Source organism: Berghia stephanieae, chromosome 4 (assembly GCF_034508935.2).
Source record: "Berghia stephanieae isolate SIO BIC M18660-M18661 chromosome 4, UCSD_Bste_1.3, whole genome shotgun sequence".
In the NCBI taxonomy this organism is placed as follows: Eukaryota; Metazoa; Mollusca; class Gastropoda; order Nudibranchia; family Aeolidiidae; genus Berghia; species Berghia stephanieae.
The window spans coordinates 47712727-47728730 of record NC_088363.1 but is presented as its reverse complement, the minus strand read 5'-3'; the positions used below and the strand labels follow the sequence as shown (position 1 = coordinate 47728730).

The 16004-nt window shown below is 38.2% G+C and overlaps 1 protein-coding gene across 23 annotated transcripts in view; it reads left to right on the top strand.

The window, feature by feature from the left end:
- LOC144970721 (neurobeachin-like) overlaps positions 1-947 on the top strand; it is a 187989-nt gene extending 187042 nt beyond the window's left edge. For all 23 annotated transcript variants that reach the window (XM_078910662.1, XM_078910663.1, XM_078910675.1 and 20 more), the window contains one exon: positions 241-947. In XM_078910662.1, the coding sequence (XP_078766788.1) occupies positions 241-524 (284 nt within the window). In that variant the 3' untranslated portion in view covers positions 525-947. The remainder of the gene's footprint in view (positions 1-240) is intronic.
- Positions 948-16004: the final 15057 nt, after the last annotated feature.

The window sequence follows — 16004 nt, the reverse complement described above, 5'->3', positions numbered from 1 at the left end:
CCTATCCATTCATCCAACCACCCATCCACTATCCACCCATCCACCTATCCACCCATCCATCCAATCATCAAACCACCTCCCATTCATCCATCTATCCATCTTTCCAGCCATCCATCCATCCATCCATCCATCCATCCACCCATCCATCCACCTATCCATCCATCCAGTCATCAAACCACTTCCCATCCATCCATCCATCCATCCATCCATCCATCCACCAATCCATCTGTCCATTCACAGGACCAGTAGCATTATCCACCCCTTGTAAACTGATCGCTCCTGGAGTAGCTGTCAACGGCACCATGTCCATCACCAAGAACGAGCTTTACTTTGAAATGGACGACGAGGATCAGGACAACAAGGATATTGACGCCAAGGTAAGTCAACGTCCATTCCTATTCGTCGACGACTTGACTCATACATGCCCACCCATAGCACTGGCTTACCTTTTATATCATATTCCAATTTCTCTCTATTTCACTCTATTTCACCATATCTTAGCAATGCAACTTAGTATTCATTAATTGTAACATTAATCTTGCAGTTCCAAATCTCTTTATGAAAATGCTTGATAAAGTCTGCAATTGATTATGAATTAAAAGAATTCAGACTCGATCCTCTGGGGTTGAACATAGAATATTATCAGAGAAGGGTATCTCGCCCAATTATTTGTTGTTTATTCAACGGAAATGCGTGGGCATGTTTGACACGGCGTTGGTACTTCTCTCTTTCAAGGTCCTCCATCTCTCTTTTGGAAAATGCAGACATGGCCAATTCATTTGGATCTTTAGAACAGGAGACATCCCTTGTTAAATATTATATTTCATTTGGATTTGGATCTAACTTTTCTAAAAGGTTGTCAAAATGATAACAAAAATCAAAAAAAATCCTTGTTGTTTGATTGTTAATTTTTAAAGAATCGAAAAGTAAAAAGAAAGAAAGAAAAATATTGTTGTTGACTTACCACATATTACAACAAAAAATTAATATTATATAATATGAATGACTTGGGTAGCTACATGATGTTTTACGACGCAGAAAAAGACCCCCCCCCCCCCCCCCCCCCCCCCCCCCCTTAAGAAAAAAAAACCCTCCTCGTGGATTGGCATGTCTGCCTGCCTCTTTGTCATCTCTGTCTCAATATTTCGTAGTGCAAAACAGTGGTTCTCAAATTGGGGACCTCGAAGATATTTTGGGGGTCCGCGAAAAGGATGGTCAATTTTACTGTTATTGATATTGAATTTGAAGACACATGTTATACACAGAAATGTCAATTCATTTCTTTCCAGACAAAAACAAATTGTTACATAAACTGATTGCTTTTGAATGAAGTCAAAGCTTCTGAAAATGAAGAGCAGCAGGATCTAGCATGCACACTGCAACTATTGTTCTATCAAGATTTTAATATTGGGGCTGCAAGACAGTCCAAAATTTCATAGGAGACCGCTGATTGATTTTTTTTTTTAATGTTTGAGAACCACTGGTATATAATACAAATCAAGTGTCATTAGTGTGACTGTCATTGAAACAATCTTCAGTCATTTCATTATCATGATTTATGCTATACGAATATTAGAAGTCTCTCTGTCTCTCTGTCTCTCTCTCTCTCTCTCTCTCTCTCTTCTCTCTCTCTCTCTCTCTCTCTCTCTCTCTCTCTCCTCCTCTCTCTCTCTCTCTCTCTCTATATATATATATAATATATATATATATATATATATATATATATATATATATATATATCTTTATATATATTCTATTATTCCAATGAAGAAGGTAAGTTTTTGCAAATATCTGTAATATTGTTATGTCGTTTATTAATTTCGATCTCTTGTGGGATTGTGAAGTCTCTCAGTATCCCGGTTATAATTTGGCACGTGTAAATGATAGATTATGGACTCAAATGCGTTAAGTCCTAGGTGCACATATTTTCAGGTCTGCTTATGACCGAACGCAATTTTGGACTTGACTTAACGTTGTTGTAATAGTAATAGACAATATTTTGCGTTGGTTTGAGAGTATTTCCATTAAAACAATGAGCCCCATAACAAATAAGTGCATGTCGGTTGAGTCTCAAGTATCATTTTTTTAAAATGTATCATGATTTACTGTATTTGTAATATTCCGTCTTCCACAGTTATCAGTCTTGATTTAAAAAAGAAAAAAAAAAAAGCAAAATGTCCATCTTTGTACTCATGATAAATTGTAGATGTTGCAGCAGGAAACTCGGAAGAAATAATAACAAGAATAAAGTGGAATGGAATCTACAGTTTAATTTACGAAGGTTGATGACGTGGACGTTTCGGGTTTCCCCTTTGTTAACAAAACGCGATGAATGATGAAACACAAAAGGCGAATGAGAGAGATGAGAGGGTGGCGTTGTTAAGGCGAATAAACAAAACAATTGTTTTATTATAGTTATAGTTCATAACGTTAAATTGGAAATTTCATACACGTCTCGGTGATTTTGAAATTAAGTAGAAATTATAAACACATTTTACTTTGTACCTACACAGCCATAATGACAGAAACCGGAATACACATTTAATGTCACCCTGAACTTAATGTCACTGTGATATTAATATTATTATTATTATTATTTTGCCCTTGCAGATCAAAAGGACCCCGTGGAAAAATAGATTGATATATTATAATAATTTGATTAACTCTCTTTGTGGCTTTGTGATAATGACACTCGCCTTCGGTAGGGATTCAAGTTCCACTTTAACCGGCGGAAAGTTGAGGCCTTGGAGAAGGCTCTCTCCTCTATTCTCTCACCGTACTCGGTTGTATAATAAGTAAGCTGTTTATTGCGTTGCCTCTGTCGAAAGAAGAAAAAAAAGCCCTGCACCACCTCCTTTGCAGGCCCCATATCTCGTCCTTTATGTTAAGTGTTGCTGTTGGCCATTGTAAAGCTCTTTAAGCACGATATTGAGCTACATAAATGTTCAGGTGGATATTGTTCTGGACGCTTGACATTATAAGTATGAGAACTCACCGGTCCCTTTGTCCTTTGCTCATTTTGACAGCATTTAATACATTCAATTGAAACCAGTCAATAACAAAAATAGCCCTGTCTGGATGTAAAGTGATATATCAACGTTTGTACTAGTTTAGTTCTTGTCTAAAAGGATGGCTTTATGCCCAAATGTTCTGTTTTTATATTTGGTTCTATTCCATTATATTTTTATACATTACTTTTTACAATCCACAGCATTCTAATATCTTGGTATTCACTTTGATACATTGGACCGAGTGTTTTGTACCTGGCCACCTTGGGTTGTACATGGGACAAACACATCTATGGAACCATTACATGGTCTATATCGCATGCTGTGGTGTACATTGACTAGTCCATCTGCACGTATTGGTTTCTTACATATTGGAGTTGTAATAACATGACTAGGTATTATTATTAGGACATGTCTGCAGGCCGTTACAGTCTCCTGGTGTCATCTGAGGTCATTACAGTCTCTGACCCTTGACCTAATCGACCTCATGTCAAAGGAACAACCAATGGCGACTTAGTTGTTTTAAGACTATTTTAAAGAGCTTATAAAGAATATCAATCTATCGCTATAATAAATTAAAGGTTTAAAGATTAGCTGGCCAAAATTAATTAAGGCGTTTAGATATTTAACGTTAGATAAACTCAGTATTGTATTGGACTCGAGATTGCGACTTTTGTCTGTTGACGTGACCTACCCATCGTGGTTTTGTATGACCCGAAATGACCTCTGTCGGTCACTTTACCGTCATGTCAAAAGATGATGCCGGTGATCATAATTTATACTTTTTAGACATCTATTTATGCTGTATAATAATAATAATAATAATGATAATAATAATAATAATAATAATAATAATAATAATAATAATAATAATAATAATAATAATAATAATAATAATAATAATAATAATAATAATAATAATAATAATAATAATAATGATAACGATATTAATATACCATCGACCACATGGTTTCGGCAGGCATGTCGTTGATGACAATGACACGGCTATCATCACCTGCTACCATCGCAGTGTTGCAAACGTTGATAGTTATTGCATGTCGCATTCATCACCATACATTTCACTAGACATAATGTAAAAGATGACAACTGCACCGCAGAGTATAATATGTGGCCCATCCAGAAAACTATGTAGAGTACTCTTAGTAGATAGGGGACCCATCGTCTCAAAACGGTATTAATAATTGTCGACGAGGACCAGAAAAGAAATACATGTAGTTGTTTTAAAGTCAAAATGACAAATAATGTGAATTTTTTGTTGTTTTTTGTCAATTGAAGAAACCATGTCTATCGTCTTTATTAATTTTTTGAAAAATGAATTAAACCAAAATCTGATATTTTTATCTATGGTGTCAATATTCTGAAGAAAAAAAAACCCCAATAAAATTAAGCTGTTATACAGCGTAATATCCACTAAACGTGCTCAAGGCGCTTTCCAAGGGGTCTCTAGCCAACAGCAATACTTAATTTGTAGGACGAGGCATTACGCCTGTTAGGCGATATTACAAGTTTTATTCCGACACGAAGACAGAGCAATTTATGAGGTGTTTTTTTTTTTCTTCCAAATTTTGCGTCAAAAAATCACTTGAGTCAAACGCTGTTAACGACCAGGAACTCAATTTACGTCTTTTGAGTACAGGTGAGAGAATGTGACTCAACTAAGCGCCGCTCAGAGCGGGACTCTGTATCCATAGTAGTAGTCTGTGTATGTATCTAAACCACTCCGACATTATACCGTTTTGAGTCGGTCAATTGCTAGTGTTGGTGTGTTTGTAAATGCGTGTGATTATTGCGTGTCGCATTCATCTTCATACATTTCATTGGACATGTAAGAGATGACATATGCACCTCAGAGGGTGTTATATTTACACGGTTTTGTCTGCATTTTTTTCTATCCTATGTGGGAAAGAAAGAGATTGCGAGAATTGCAATGGAGAGAGAGAGAGAGAGAGAGAGAGAGAGAGAGAGAGAGAGAGAGAGAGAGAGAGAGAGAGAGAGAAGTGGTTGAGTAACAGAAATAAGTGCAGAATGTATCTGAAACCCATGCCCCCCCCCCCCCCTCTTCTCTCCTCCCCCCCCCCCCCCCTCTTCTCTCCTCCCCCCCCCCCCCCTCTCTTTCTCTCCTCTCTCTCTCTCTCTCTCTCTCTCTCTCTCTCTCTCTCTCTCTCTCTCTCTCTCTCTCCATACATATATATATATATATATATATATATATATATATATATATATATATATATATATATATATATATATATATATATATATACCCTCCTCTATCTCACGCCCCCACCACACACTCACAAATTCATTCTCTTTCTCAATGTTTCTCTCTTCCCCCTCCCCCCGTACTCACTCTGTCTCTCGCTCCCTGCTTGTCGCTTCCCATTCCTCCTCACCCCCCACCAGCTTTTTCACCTTTCCACCCACCACCCGTTCACATAATAATATTATTATTCCAACCACTTTCCTTTCGTTATTCTCCGATAAAAAGCCGTCCATAAATGCCACATTTAGAGGCCCATAACAGTGCCCGTTCAAGGTGGGAGGCCCAAAACCCAGCCATTATAAACCCACGTCGATTTCTTCAACGTTACAGACAACCCCACACCTCTCCTTCCCTTTTCACTCTTTGAACACTCTTACTGTCCCCGAAAAGATAACAGTTTATCTGTCTATCGATTGTTGTAGTTGTTAAAGTAAAATACTCACCAGTTCTGTCAGCAATATCAATCGTTCAACTCACAAGCTATGTGTAACTTTAAATGTTTTTATAGTTTGATAAGAAAGAATTTTGTGAGAACTAATCACCCAGCTGGGGATCTTTTAAAAATACCAAAGAGCTTAGTGACTTCATCTTCATTCGTTCGATACACATTGGTAACGTAGAGCTCTTTTGATAGAAATGGCACTACAGCAGGTCGATAATGCCGTACCCCCCCCCCCCACCCACCCTCCCTTTCTTTATATATTTTCAAATAGTATATTGATTTTCAATTCATGTGAGCTCCCCTCTACAGCAGGGACTCGATAGTTCCTCATTGGTTTATTTTGATATTTTACATGTCAAAGCCCCCCCCCCCCTCTCTCTCTCTCTCTCTCTCTCTCTCTCTCTCTCTCTCTCTCTCTCTCTCTCTCTCTCTCTCCTGACCTGGTCCTAACCCAACCCTGAGCCCCTTTGGCCTTAACACGGTATTAATAATTGATTAGAGCATTGTGTGTTACCGATTGTACATTTTTAGGAATAGGAGAATTGAAGATAAGATTATGGATCCATGTCAGCTAAATCCATGATGTTCCAGATCCACGTACTGTGGTAAAAACATTGTCTGATGGTCAAACTAGAATTTCCCCTTCTGATGTAAAGAGACCACTTTCAGACAGGCCACAGGCCTCGATCTGTCAACCGCCACTCATTGCCTTCTTACGAGAATGGGACACAGGAACCTGTATGTACTCCGCATATCGTTTACCCTCCGACTATAAATTGGCGACACCGCTATTCCCCATCTATGGTATGAGGCCGCCGTTAAACATGTCTCGTGGAAACAGAGCAGCTTACTTTCCAACTCTGAGGATGTAACAAGTTTGTGAATCCATCTTACCCAATGTGTATCCAGCGTCCTCCATATGACCAGTTAGTTCTAGATAGATCCAAGTCTGTAAAATAAAAAGTCCAGTGTCACCTCTTGCTTTTTCGAATCGAGGAATCGACCCATCATGGTTACCGAAATTAATATGGGAATTTGTTTCTATTCCGGGCACTACCACTGCTATGACTATTCGAAGGTTGGATTATAATATTATATTATTATAACCTTTGCAGCTCTTATAACATCCGTTCTTTGAAGACGTTCTTTGTTTCATTCTTTCGTATCGTTCTTTTGTTCAATGAGTTAAGTGCGGCTATGTGGTCTTGTGGTGTGACACTCGCTTTCGGATCGGAAGGTCCTGGGTTCGAGCCTCGCTCGGCGTATAGTTGACTCCTTAGAATAGGCTCTTTACTCACATTCTCGCACATTACTCATGTGTAAAATGAGTAAGTACATGGCCGTTAACAGCGTTGCCCCTTTCCGAAAAAAAATTTGTAATATCGCCTAACAGGTGTCATGTCCCGTCCTAAATGTTAAGTGTTGCTGTTGGCCAGGGACCCATTGTAAAGCGTTTTGAATACGTTTAGTGGATATTGCGCTGTATAAAATTTCAAATTTAAATTTTCAATTGGCGTTTTCTCGACTAATATTTAAAAAACATGAGATGAATTTTTAATTATTTTTTTTTACATGTCGTCAAATCCGTTTGTGACATACCAGTGTTAAAACAAGTCCAGTGGCTCATAGCGTATCCCGATTGTACACTGCCGGTCAATTATGACAGACAACCCACGTGAGCAGAATTAAGCATTGCCCAATCGTTGCGACATAATAATATTATAGTCAGAAAGAGCCATCACCATTTTTTAAACACGTTTATGGGGATGGTTTTTGGGGGGTTTTTTTTCTTCTCCTTTTTTATTTTTATAATATGGGGATGTTATTGTAACTGTTAACCATAAACATCACCTCTTCCACATGACAGTATTATAGTTGTCCATGATAGTCATCAGCCATCGGTTTATGATTATTCGTTATCAGTTATGTATTTCCAACTATCCGCCGCTCTGGGAACCATCGTCAATGTTTTAAATACGTTCACGGGTACCCCAAGAGACAATCGCCTTTATCTTTTTTTAATATATATTTAATTTGATTTTTTTATCCCTTTTTAAATCATTGTTGATAATCATATAGGTGTTTTAGTCATCGTTCCTCTTTATCTCTCGTCCTCTTATTGCCTCCAAATAATATGTGACCCATGTCCACCGCCTCAAAACAATTTCTATGTTGTGGTGACTTAGATGACGAAAATGGAATTTGTAGCCATATTATGTGATGAGCCTTGTGACATGTTATATTCATTTAAAAAAATATTTTTTTTTTAATTTTCGAATTCGTCCTTACTTTGGAGATTGGGGGGTGGGGGGGGGGGGGGTTTGTTTTGTTTTGTTTATTTGTATTATGTTTGTTTGTTTTGGGGCTTTTTTGGGGGGGGGGGGGATTGTGTTGGTTTGTTTGTAGGATTATTTTTTCTCTTTTCATTCTGATTCACTCCGACATTATACTAACGAGATTGATGCGATTGGTAAAATATCCACCTCGGTCACAGTCACAGAAAAGGAATAACTAAGTCAGACATCCAATCCCCTTTACCCCACCCTTTCCTCATCTATATATCCATGCATGTATAATATATCTTTTTTATCCTTTCTCTTTCTCTCCATCCATCAATCCATCCCCCATTTCGGTGTAGCGACAGGCTTTCAAACGGCCCCATGAAAACTGTTGATGGCCGCCCATTAAAATGTTACGGCTTTTTGCCGGGTGGCCCATTAAATACTTTGCTTGATCTCCTTGCACATTTGCTGGATAAATGGCGGATCTATTTTCTTCTTTCTTTCTTTCTTTCTTTCTTTCTTTCTTTCTTTCTTTCTTTCTTTCTTTCTTTCTTTCTTTCTTTCTTTTTCCTTTCTTTCTTCTTTTTCTTCTTCTTTTATTCTTTCTTTCATTTTCTTTTTTCTCTCTTCTTGTTTTTGCTTTCTTTCTTTTCTTCTTCTTTTCTTTTTTTTTTTTTTTTTTTTTTTTTTCTTCTTTTCTTCTTCTTCTTTCTTCTTCTTCTCTTCTTTTTTCTTCTTCTTCTTCTTTTCTTCTCTTCTTTTTTTTCTCTTCTTCTTCCCTTTCTTCTTTCTTTCTTCTTCTTCTTCTTCTTCTTCTTTTTCTTCTTCTTTCTCCTCTTCCAGTCTAGAATCGACTGGCGATATTTTATAGTACTGATCCCAGTGGTCCAAAAAGTCAAATTGATGAATCAGTTGATATTTCCTCCTTATCCGTAAAAAGATGCAGAATTTGGAATTACTGAGCTATAGCGGGGGGGGGGGGGGGGGGGGGGGGGAGAGAGACAGAAGACCCACAACATTTCGATGCTGTCTTGATTTGAGACCAAACTGGACTTGGGCACTGAACCACTATAACTAACAAAACTTATTTCAGTTATGATTTTGATGTTATTATATCAATCTTATCGGTAGAATGAAGTTGACGTCACTCAGGTCTTTGTTGTTGTTGTTTTTGTTTTTTTTGTTGTTTTTTTTTTGCCACCCACGTTTATGAGTAATTCTCACTTAACTGTATTATCCAGACTATAAAAGTTCATGGACACACAGTCCCACAGAAGACCCACAACATTTCGATGCTGTCTTGATTTGAGACCAAACTGGACTTGGGCACTGAACCACTATAACTAACAAAACTTATTTCAGTTATGATTTTGATGTTATTATATCAATCTTATCGGTAGAATGAAGTTGACGTCACTCAGGTCTTTGTTGTTGTTGTTTTTTTTTTTTTTGTTTTTTTTTTTTGCCACCCACGTTTATGAGTAATTCTCACTTAACTGTATTATCCAGACTATAAAAGTTCATGGACACACAGTTTTGTGTGTTGGTCCGTTATACTTCCGGATGGCAATGTTGTGAGCTTCTTAGCAAACGCATACTATATAGAATTTGTTGTGATCTGGGTTATATTTTTGTTGTTGTGTGGTGGTGGTTCCACAGCCATCTAAAGCACTTGTGTCTATCACCCTAAGTAATGAGCCCCACAGTTTGTGAGTATTTATCACACTATTTTGACACACTGATTATGGAATTGCACTGAGAGTGATGCTCAGGATCGCCGAGGCTGTTTCTGGTGACTGGCAAGTGTATTTATGTGTGGCACCCATTGGTTTGATTTTGTAAGTTGAAAAATGTGTGTGGTGGGCCTCATCGCCAATCTCAAAACTTGGAAACAATCAGCCCCACAGATTGTCGCCATCGTTAACTTATCGCCTGACTTTAAAACTCACTAAGACCCATATTTTGACGTCATTTTTAGGTTTATGGACCGCCTAGTGAGTTGTCTTTAGTAGTGGTCAAGGAAACAAGTGATTCCATTTGTTGAACTGTTGAATACAACCCACGATTTGCTTTCTTTTGTGGCCAAGGACTTGTCTTTTGACGTAATTTTTTGGTCAGCGTCAGGCGAAATGTTAACGATGGCTCCGGACTGACTGATTCGGCTATTTGATACGTTCTTAAGGTGGTTAGCCGAACAGCTGGTTGCTTAAAAAAAAAAAAAAAAGGGGGGGGGTGGAGGGTAGGAGTTTTATATACACCTGCCGTTTTATTGAAAATCAATAAGTTGCAGTGTATCGATTGAAGAACTCCCCAAAGAAAAATTATTTACGACGTTGGAGGAGGTAAGAAGGTGTCTGAAAACAAAAGACTTGTCAACACATTAATGTGTCACTTGGTGTCACAGGTGTTTGGAGGGGTGTGTTTGTTTGTATGTGTGTGAGTGTGTCTATGTGTGTGCCGGTGTGTGTGTGTGCGTGTGTATATGTGTGTTTGGAGGGGGGGGGGGATAATGAAGGAGGGTAAAGTTAAGACTCGGCCAATTTACACAGCACGAGAAATGATATTGTATTATGATAATAACAACAATATCAACAACAACAATATTAACAGCATTAACAACAATCGCTATAATGATAACAATTCTTTTGTCTTGTCTATTCTCCAGAGCTTGAACAACTCTCTCTCTCTCTCTCTCTCTCTCTCTCTCTCTCTCTCTCTCTCTCTCTCTCTCTCTCTCTCCCTCCCCCTCTCTCTTCTCTTTCTCTCTCTCTCTCTCTCTCTCTCTCTCTCCTCTCTCTCTCTCTCTCTTATATATATATATATATATATATATATATATATATATATATATATATATATATATATATATATATATATATATATATATAAAATATGCAGCACTATTCTACGTTTTGGTTAAAAGTTAGTACAATACACAATTGATGCTATGCGTTTAGATAAAATACGAATAACATCCACCAGCCTAATATAACCTACCAACACACAAACTTATATGTAACCTTTAACGTTTATAATCTGATTGATAGAATTTAGTGAGAACTATGCATCCACAGGCTGTATAAAAACGACACTAAAGAGCTGAGTGACGTCAATTTCGTTTCTTCTGTACTACCCAGAAACGATTTTGTTTATCTCGGCACAGCTCTTTCCACCTCAATCCATACATCAACCACTTACATGGCTAAATATACTTGCCCACATACCTACCTTACCTTTGTAAACATAACACCATTGTTTTGCTCTCCATATCTTCAAATCTCCATCGTCCATCCTGTCTGACACTGATGAAACACATTTTATCATTTTTACTTTAACTTTATACAAACGTGCCCATATTTTGCAAGTCTTATAACGAGTGCAATTATGGGCTTGATTTAACATTGACGATTTAAATGCCTCTTAAGCCTTGACTTCAGAGAGAGAGAGAGAGAGAGAGAGAGAGAGAGAGAGAGAGAGAGAGAGAGAGAGAGAGAGAGAGAGTAGACTGTCTCAGAGATGTAAATACATGTATTCTTCTCTGAGGAAGTCTCAAGTTAAATTATTGTTTTGTTTTGTTTTATTTGGGGGGCGGGGGGGGGGGGGGGCTTTGTTTTTGGGGTTTTTGGGGAGACTAAACACCTAACTGGCAGTCGAATAACAACCAAGAGCAGAATTACGCTATCCTCATTCATTATTCATGAAGTATCCGTCACTCAGCTCTTTGTTACTGTTTTCGACCACCAGTTGGGTGATTAGTTCTCGTTTCATTTCCGTAATCAGACGATAAACGTTTAAGGTGTCACATTATAGTTTTGTATATTGGCACGATTGCTCTGGTGTGTAGAACTGGTGATTTTTTTGCCGAAACGCATAGCATCAATATGTTATATCTGTCTGAAAACGAGAAAAGCTTGTTTAGTCAGCATACAGCAGTCATCGTCTTAACAGTTAACAAACAGCATTTCCCTGGCCCGGCACTCAAGCATAAGTTTGGCTGTCACCACGATTAGATATGCCCATTGTTTTAAGGCGTGTCAACGCCTCTAATTAATGACCGGGATAAGGCCACCTGACTTGCACCTCTTTCATTGTTACATGGAGTTGGAGTTAGGGCCCCGAATGAATGCTCATTATAGAAGGAACGAAAGTGACGTAACTCATCAACTCTTTGTAATTGTTTTTAGACAGCCGGTTTAATGATTAGCTCTCACTAAATTAAATCAATCAGACTATATAAGCGTTCAAGATTACAGTTGGTTTTGTGTGTCGAAACTTGATATCCGGCAAGCATTGGGATGTAGATGGGTAAGCCAATGCCTGCCGCGAGTATTGAATGAATGCGTTTCCTATCTGATTCAACCCCCTGATCAGTGACTGAATAATAATAAGTCCACATATATGGATGCTATGCGCTTTGGTAAAATACTCACATCTGCCAGTCAGATTACACATGTCAACATACAAAGCTGTAACCTTTAGCGTTTATAATCTGATTGATATATTTTTAGTGAGAACTAATCAGCATCACGCGGTCTAAAGATTATAACAAAGAGCTGAGTGGCGTCAACTTCGTTCCTACTATGGGACCAGTATCTCAATGCTGTGGCTTATTGCTGTTAAGGTTTTGTTCACTCGTAGAAATCTGAAGCCCTTTCAAATGTTGTTTCCTTTTGAGTTGTCTTCAGTTGGACACCACTAAGGGGCATAAGCGGTGACAAACGCTTTTCCCTAATACTCTGAAAGAGCAGGTTAGCTTCGTGTTCTGTTTTTCTCCTTTGCAAGGCGTCGTCCATTGTAGCCCGCGTTCGAATCCAGTTTCTAAAAACATTCGTCGCTGTCGTCCACTGACTCCCCGCCCCTTCACCCTTATCCAACAGGCCCAAATGTTGCTGTTGTAGTAGTCGTCGTCGTTTCTGAGAGGCCCTTGAGGCCATGTAGTTAGTTGTTTGTTGAGCTGTTTTTTTTTTGTTTGTTTGTTGTTTTTTGTTTTTTCATTTGTTCCGCCCTGTGCAGTGAAAAGTCGTCCGTTGTGGGGTGTAGTGGTGTTGTCTGAGATGTTCGCTTAGGGTAAAAGCTGTATAACCCCCCCCCCTCCCCCCCCCCCCTCTTTTTTCCCTGCTGCCCTCACCCTTAAATTGTATTATTTTTTTTTTAAGAAAGAAAATAAAGAAATGGATAGATAAGGGATAAGAATGAAAATAAATGGAATATTCAATATCCTTTTTTTTTAAAAAAAAAAAGATGAAAATTACCCATGTGCACCCCCGTGAGCGCTATGAATTTGTCATCGACTGTCTGATGTATCCCCGACTGTCCACCGACTGATTTGTGGGAAGTATGCCCTGTTACACCCGATTATCGCAACTCACATCAACCTGGATGGAGAGCAGGAGGAAGATGAAAGAAAGGATTAAAGTGTGGGTCTGCGTGTGTGTGTGTGTGTGTGTGTGAGAGAGAGAGAGAGAGAGAGAGAGAGAGAGAGAGAGAGAGAGAGAGAGAATGTGGGGGGGGGGGGGGGGGGAGAAAATAGAGAAATTGGACGTCTGTATTTTCAACAGTTATTACTACATTTAACTATTTATTATTATACATCTTGTTTAACCAAACAAATTAATGGGGGTGGTGTTGATTCGTTTACGGTAGGTTGTTTTCTGTTGTTGTTATTTTGTTGTTGCTGCTATTGTTTCAATTCAATTTTTCTTCCTCTTCTTCTTATTTTTCTTCTTCTTCTTCTTCTTCTTCTTCTTCTTCTTCTTCTTCTTCTTCTTCTTCTTCTTCTTCTTCTTCTTCTTCTTTTCTTCTTCTTCTTCTTCTTCTTCTTCTTCTTCTCTCTTTCTTCTTCTTCTTCTTCTTCTTCTTCTTCTTCTTCTTCTTCTTCTTCTTCTTCTTCTTCTTCTTCTTCTTCTTCTTCTTCTTCTTCTTCTTCTTCTTCTTCTTCTTCTTCTCTTCCTTCTTCTTCTAACCTCTCTCTCTCTCTCTCTCTCTCTCTCTCTCTCTCTCTCTCTCTCTCTCTCTCTCTCTCTCTCTCTCTCTCTCTCTCGAACTTAAAAACTTATTGTAACCAAGCATTGTAAAATTTGTTGAGTTATTCCCCTTCTATCGTTTGCTGAGGGATCCAAAATGTGTTGTGACTTTGGCTGTCTTCATCCAATGCCTGAAAATTGGTTGAATGAAAGAACTCGAAACCTTAAAAGCTTGGGTGTTTTTTCGACTTATTTATTTATTTATTTATTTATTTATTTATTTATTTATTTATTTATTTATTTATTTATTTATTTACACCAATGGATGTATCTCTTTCTCTCTCTCTCTCTCTCTCTCTCTCTCTCTCTCTCTCTCTCTCTTCATCCCTTTATTCCTCCCTCCACAGCAATCATCCTCTTTGTTTTCTGATGTCCTTTCACTTGCTTCAAAAAAAATAATAATAACAATAATGACAAAGACTCGTTAAGATCATATTACCTCCATCTGTTTTCACACCTCTTTCTTATCTCTCTCTCTCTCTCTCTCTCTCTCTCTCTCTCTCTCTCTCTCTCTCTCTCTCTCTCTCTCTCTCTCTCTCCTCCCATTGTTTGTCTCTGTCCTCGTTGGCTCGCACACCCCGCTCTCTACCTTACAGAGTTACCCATTCACTCATAAAAATATATTCTGTTAAACCCCGTGCCCCTCCCCCAACACATCTGGTTTGATTCGACAACAATAAGTTCTACCTACTGTATTCAACTCTCTGTTTTTCGGGGAATAAGGCGAACTTGTTTGGGGTTTTTTTTTTTTAATATTGGGTTGGGGTTTTATGTTTACTCACTCATAAACTTGTCAAGCTCTAGGCACGTGTTGTAACAGGTAACAAAGAGACCAGCCCGATGACGACATCGTAACGTTTTGTATCATGTTGGTTTTAACTTGCTTGAATTTGTGTTCCAGAACTGCCAACTTTAAAGGTTTATCGATATTATGCGTTTAAGTAAAATACTCACCAGATGTGCCAGCCACATGAATTGTTACTAAAACACAAAGCTATGTGTAACCTTAGACGTATATTGATGCTGTGCGTTTATCCAAAAAGAGCTCACAGCCTTCGCCAGCGTACCAAAGCACAAAACTATATATTATAACCTTGCACGTTTAAAGTCTTGAGTGATATAATTTAGCGAGAATTACTCAAAAAATGGCTGGCTAAAGACAATAACAAAGAGCTGAGTGTCGTCAATATCGTTCTATCAATAGCTTGTTAGAAGGAATTTAGTGAGAACTAATCGCCCAACCGGCAGTCAAAAGGAAATGCTACATTGTTATTTACTGTATAAACGACCATCGCTTTACCTTCAAAATTCCCCTCGAAGTCTTTGCATCATTTCTTTTTTACTTCTGTTCAACGGGCGTTATTGGATTTTATAATTTTTAAAAATATAGTATTGTTTTTTCTTTCCTCCTTTCATTTTTTTTTTTTTTTGTTTGTTTGTTTTGTTGTTTTTTTTTTGTTTGTTTGTTGTTTTTGTTTTTTTTTTGTCTTCTTTGTGTGTGAACGGTTCTAGATATAATTGTAGCCCCCAAACCGTAATTCTCCGAATTTATGGTGGAAGATGCTTATCTGGTTTTAACACTTTTAAAAACATTTCAGTGGGAAGGGGGTAGAGGGGGTGGGGACTCTCTGACAATGCCGACAAACAAAAGAAGACACTTGTTTAGTCTACACATTTAATAAATGTTGGCAATCCTTCAAACTTCAAAGCTATAAAATGCCCGGAGTGGGGTCGCATTTTATCCCGGTGTTAAACGGACAGTAACAATAATTAACTGCTTACTACCTTTTGGATAAGACACTAGTTTATCGCGTGTATGATTTTTGTCGAAGAAGGACCAATTTGCTACTAGTATACTCCGAGCGTGCAGGTGTTGAAGTAAAGGAAAGAACAATAGGGTAAAGTCGCTGTTGCACGCGTAACTCCACTCCAGACGCGTAAACGTCACAATGGGCTGTCGATGAT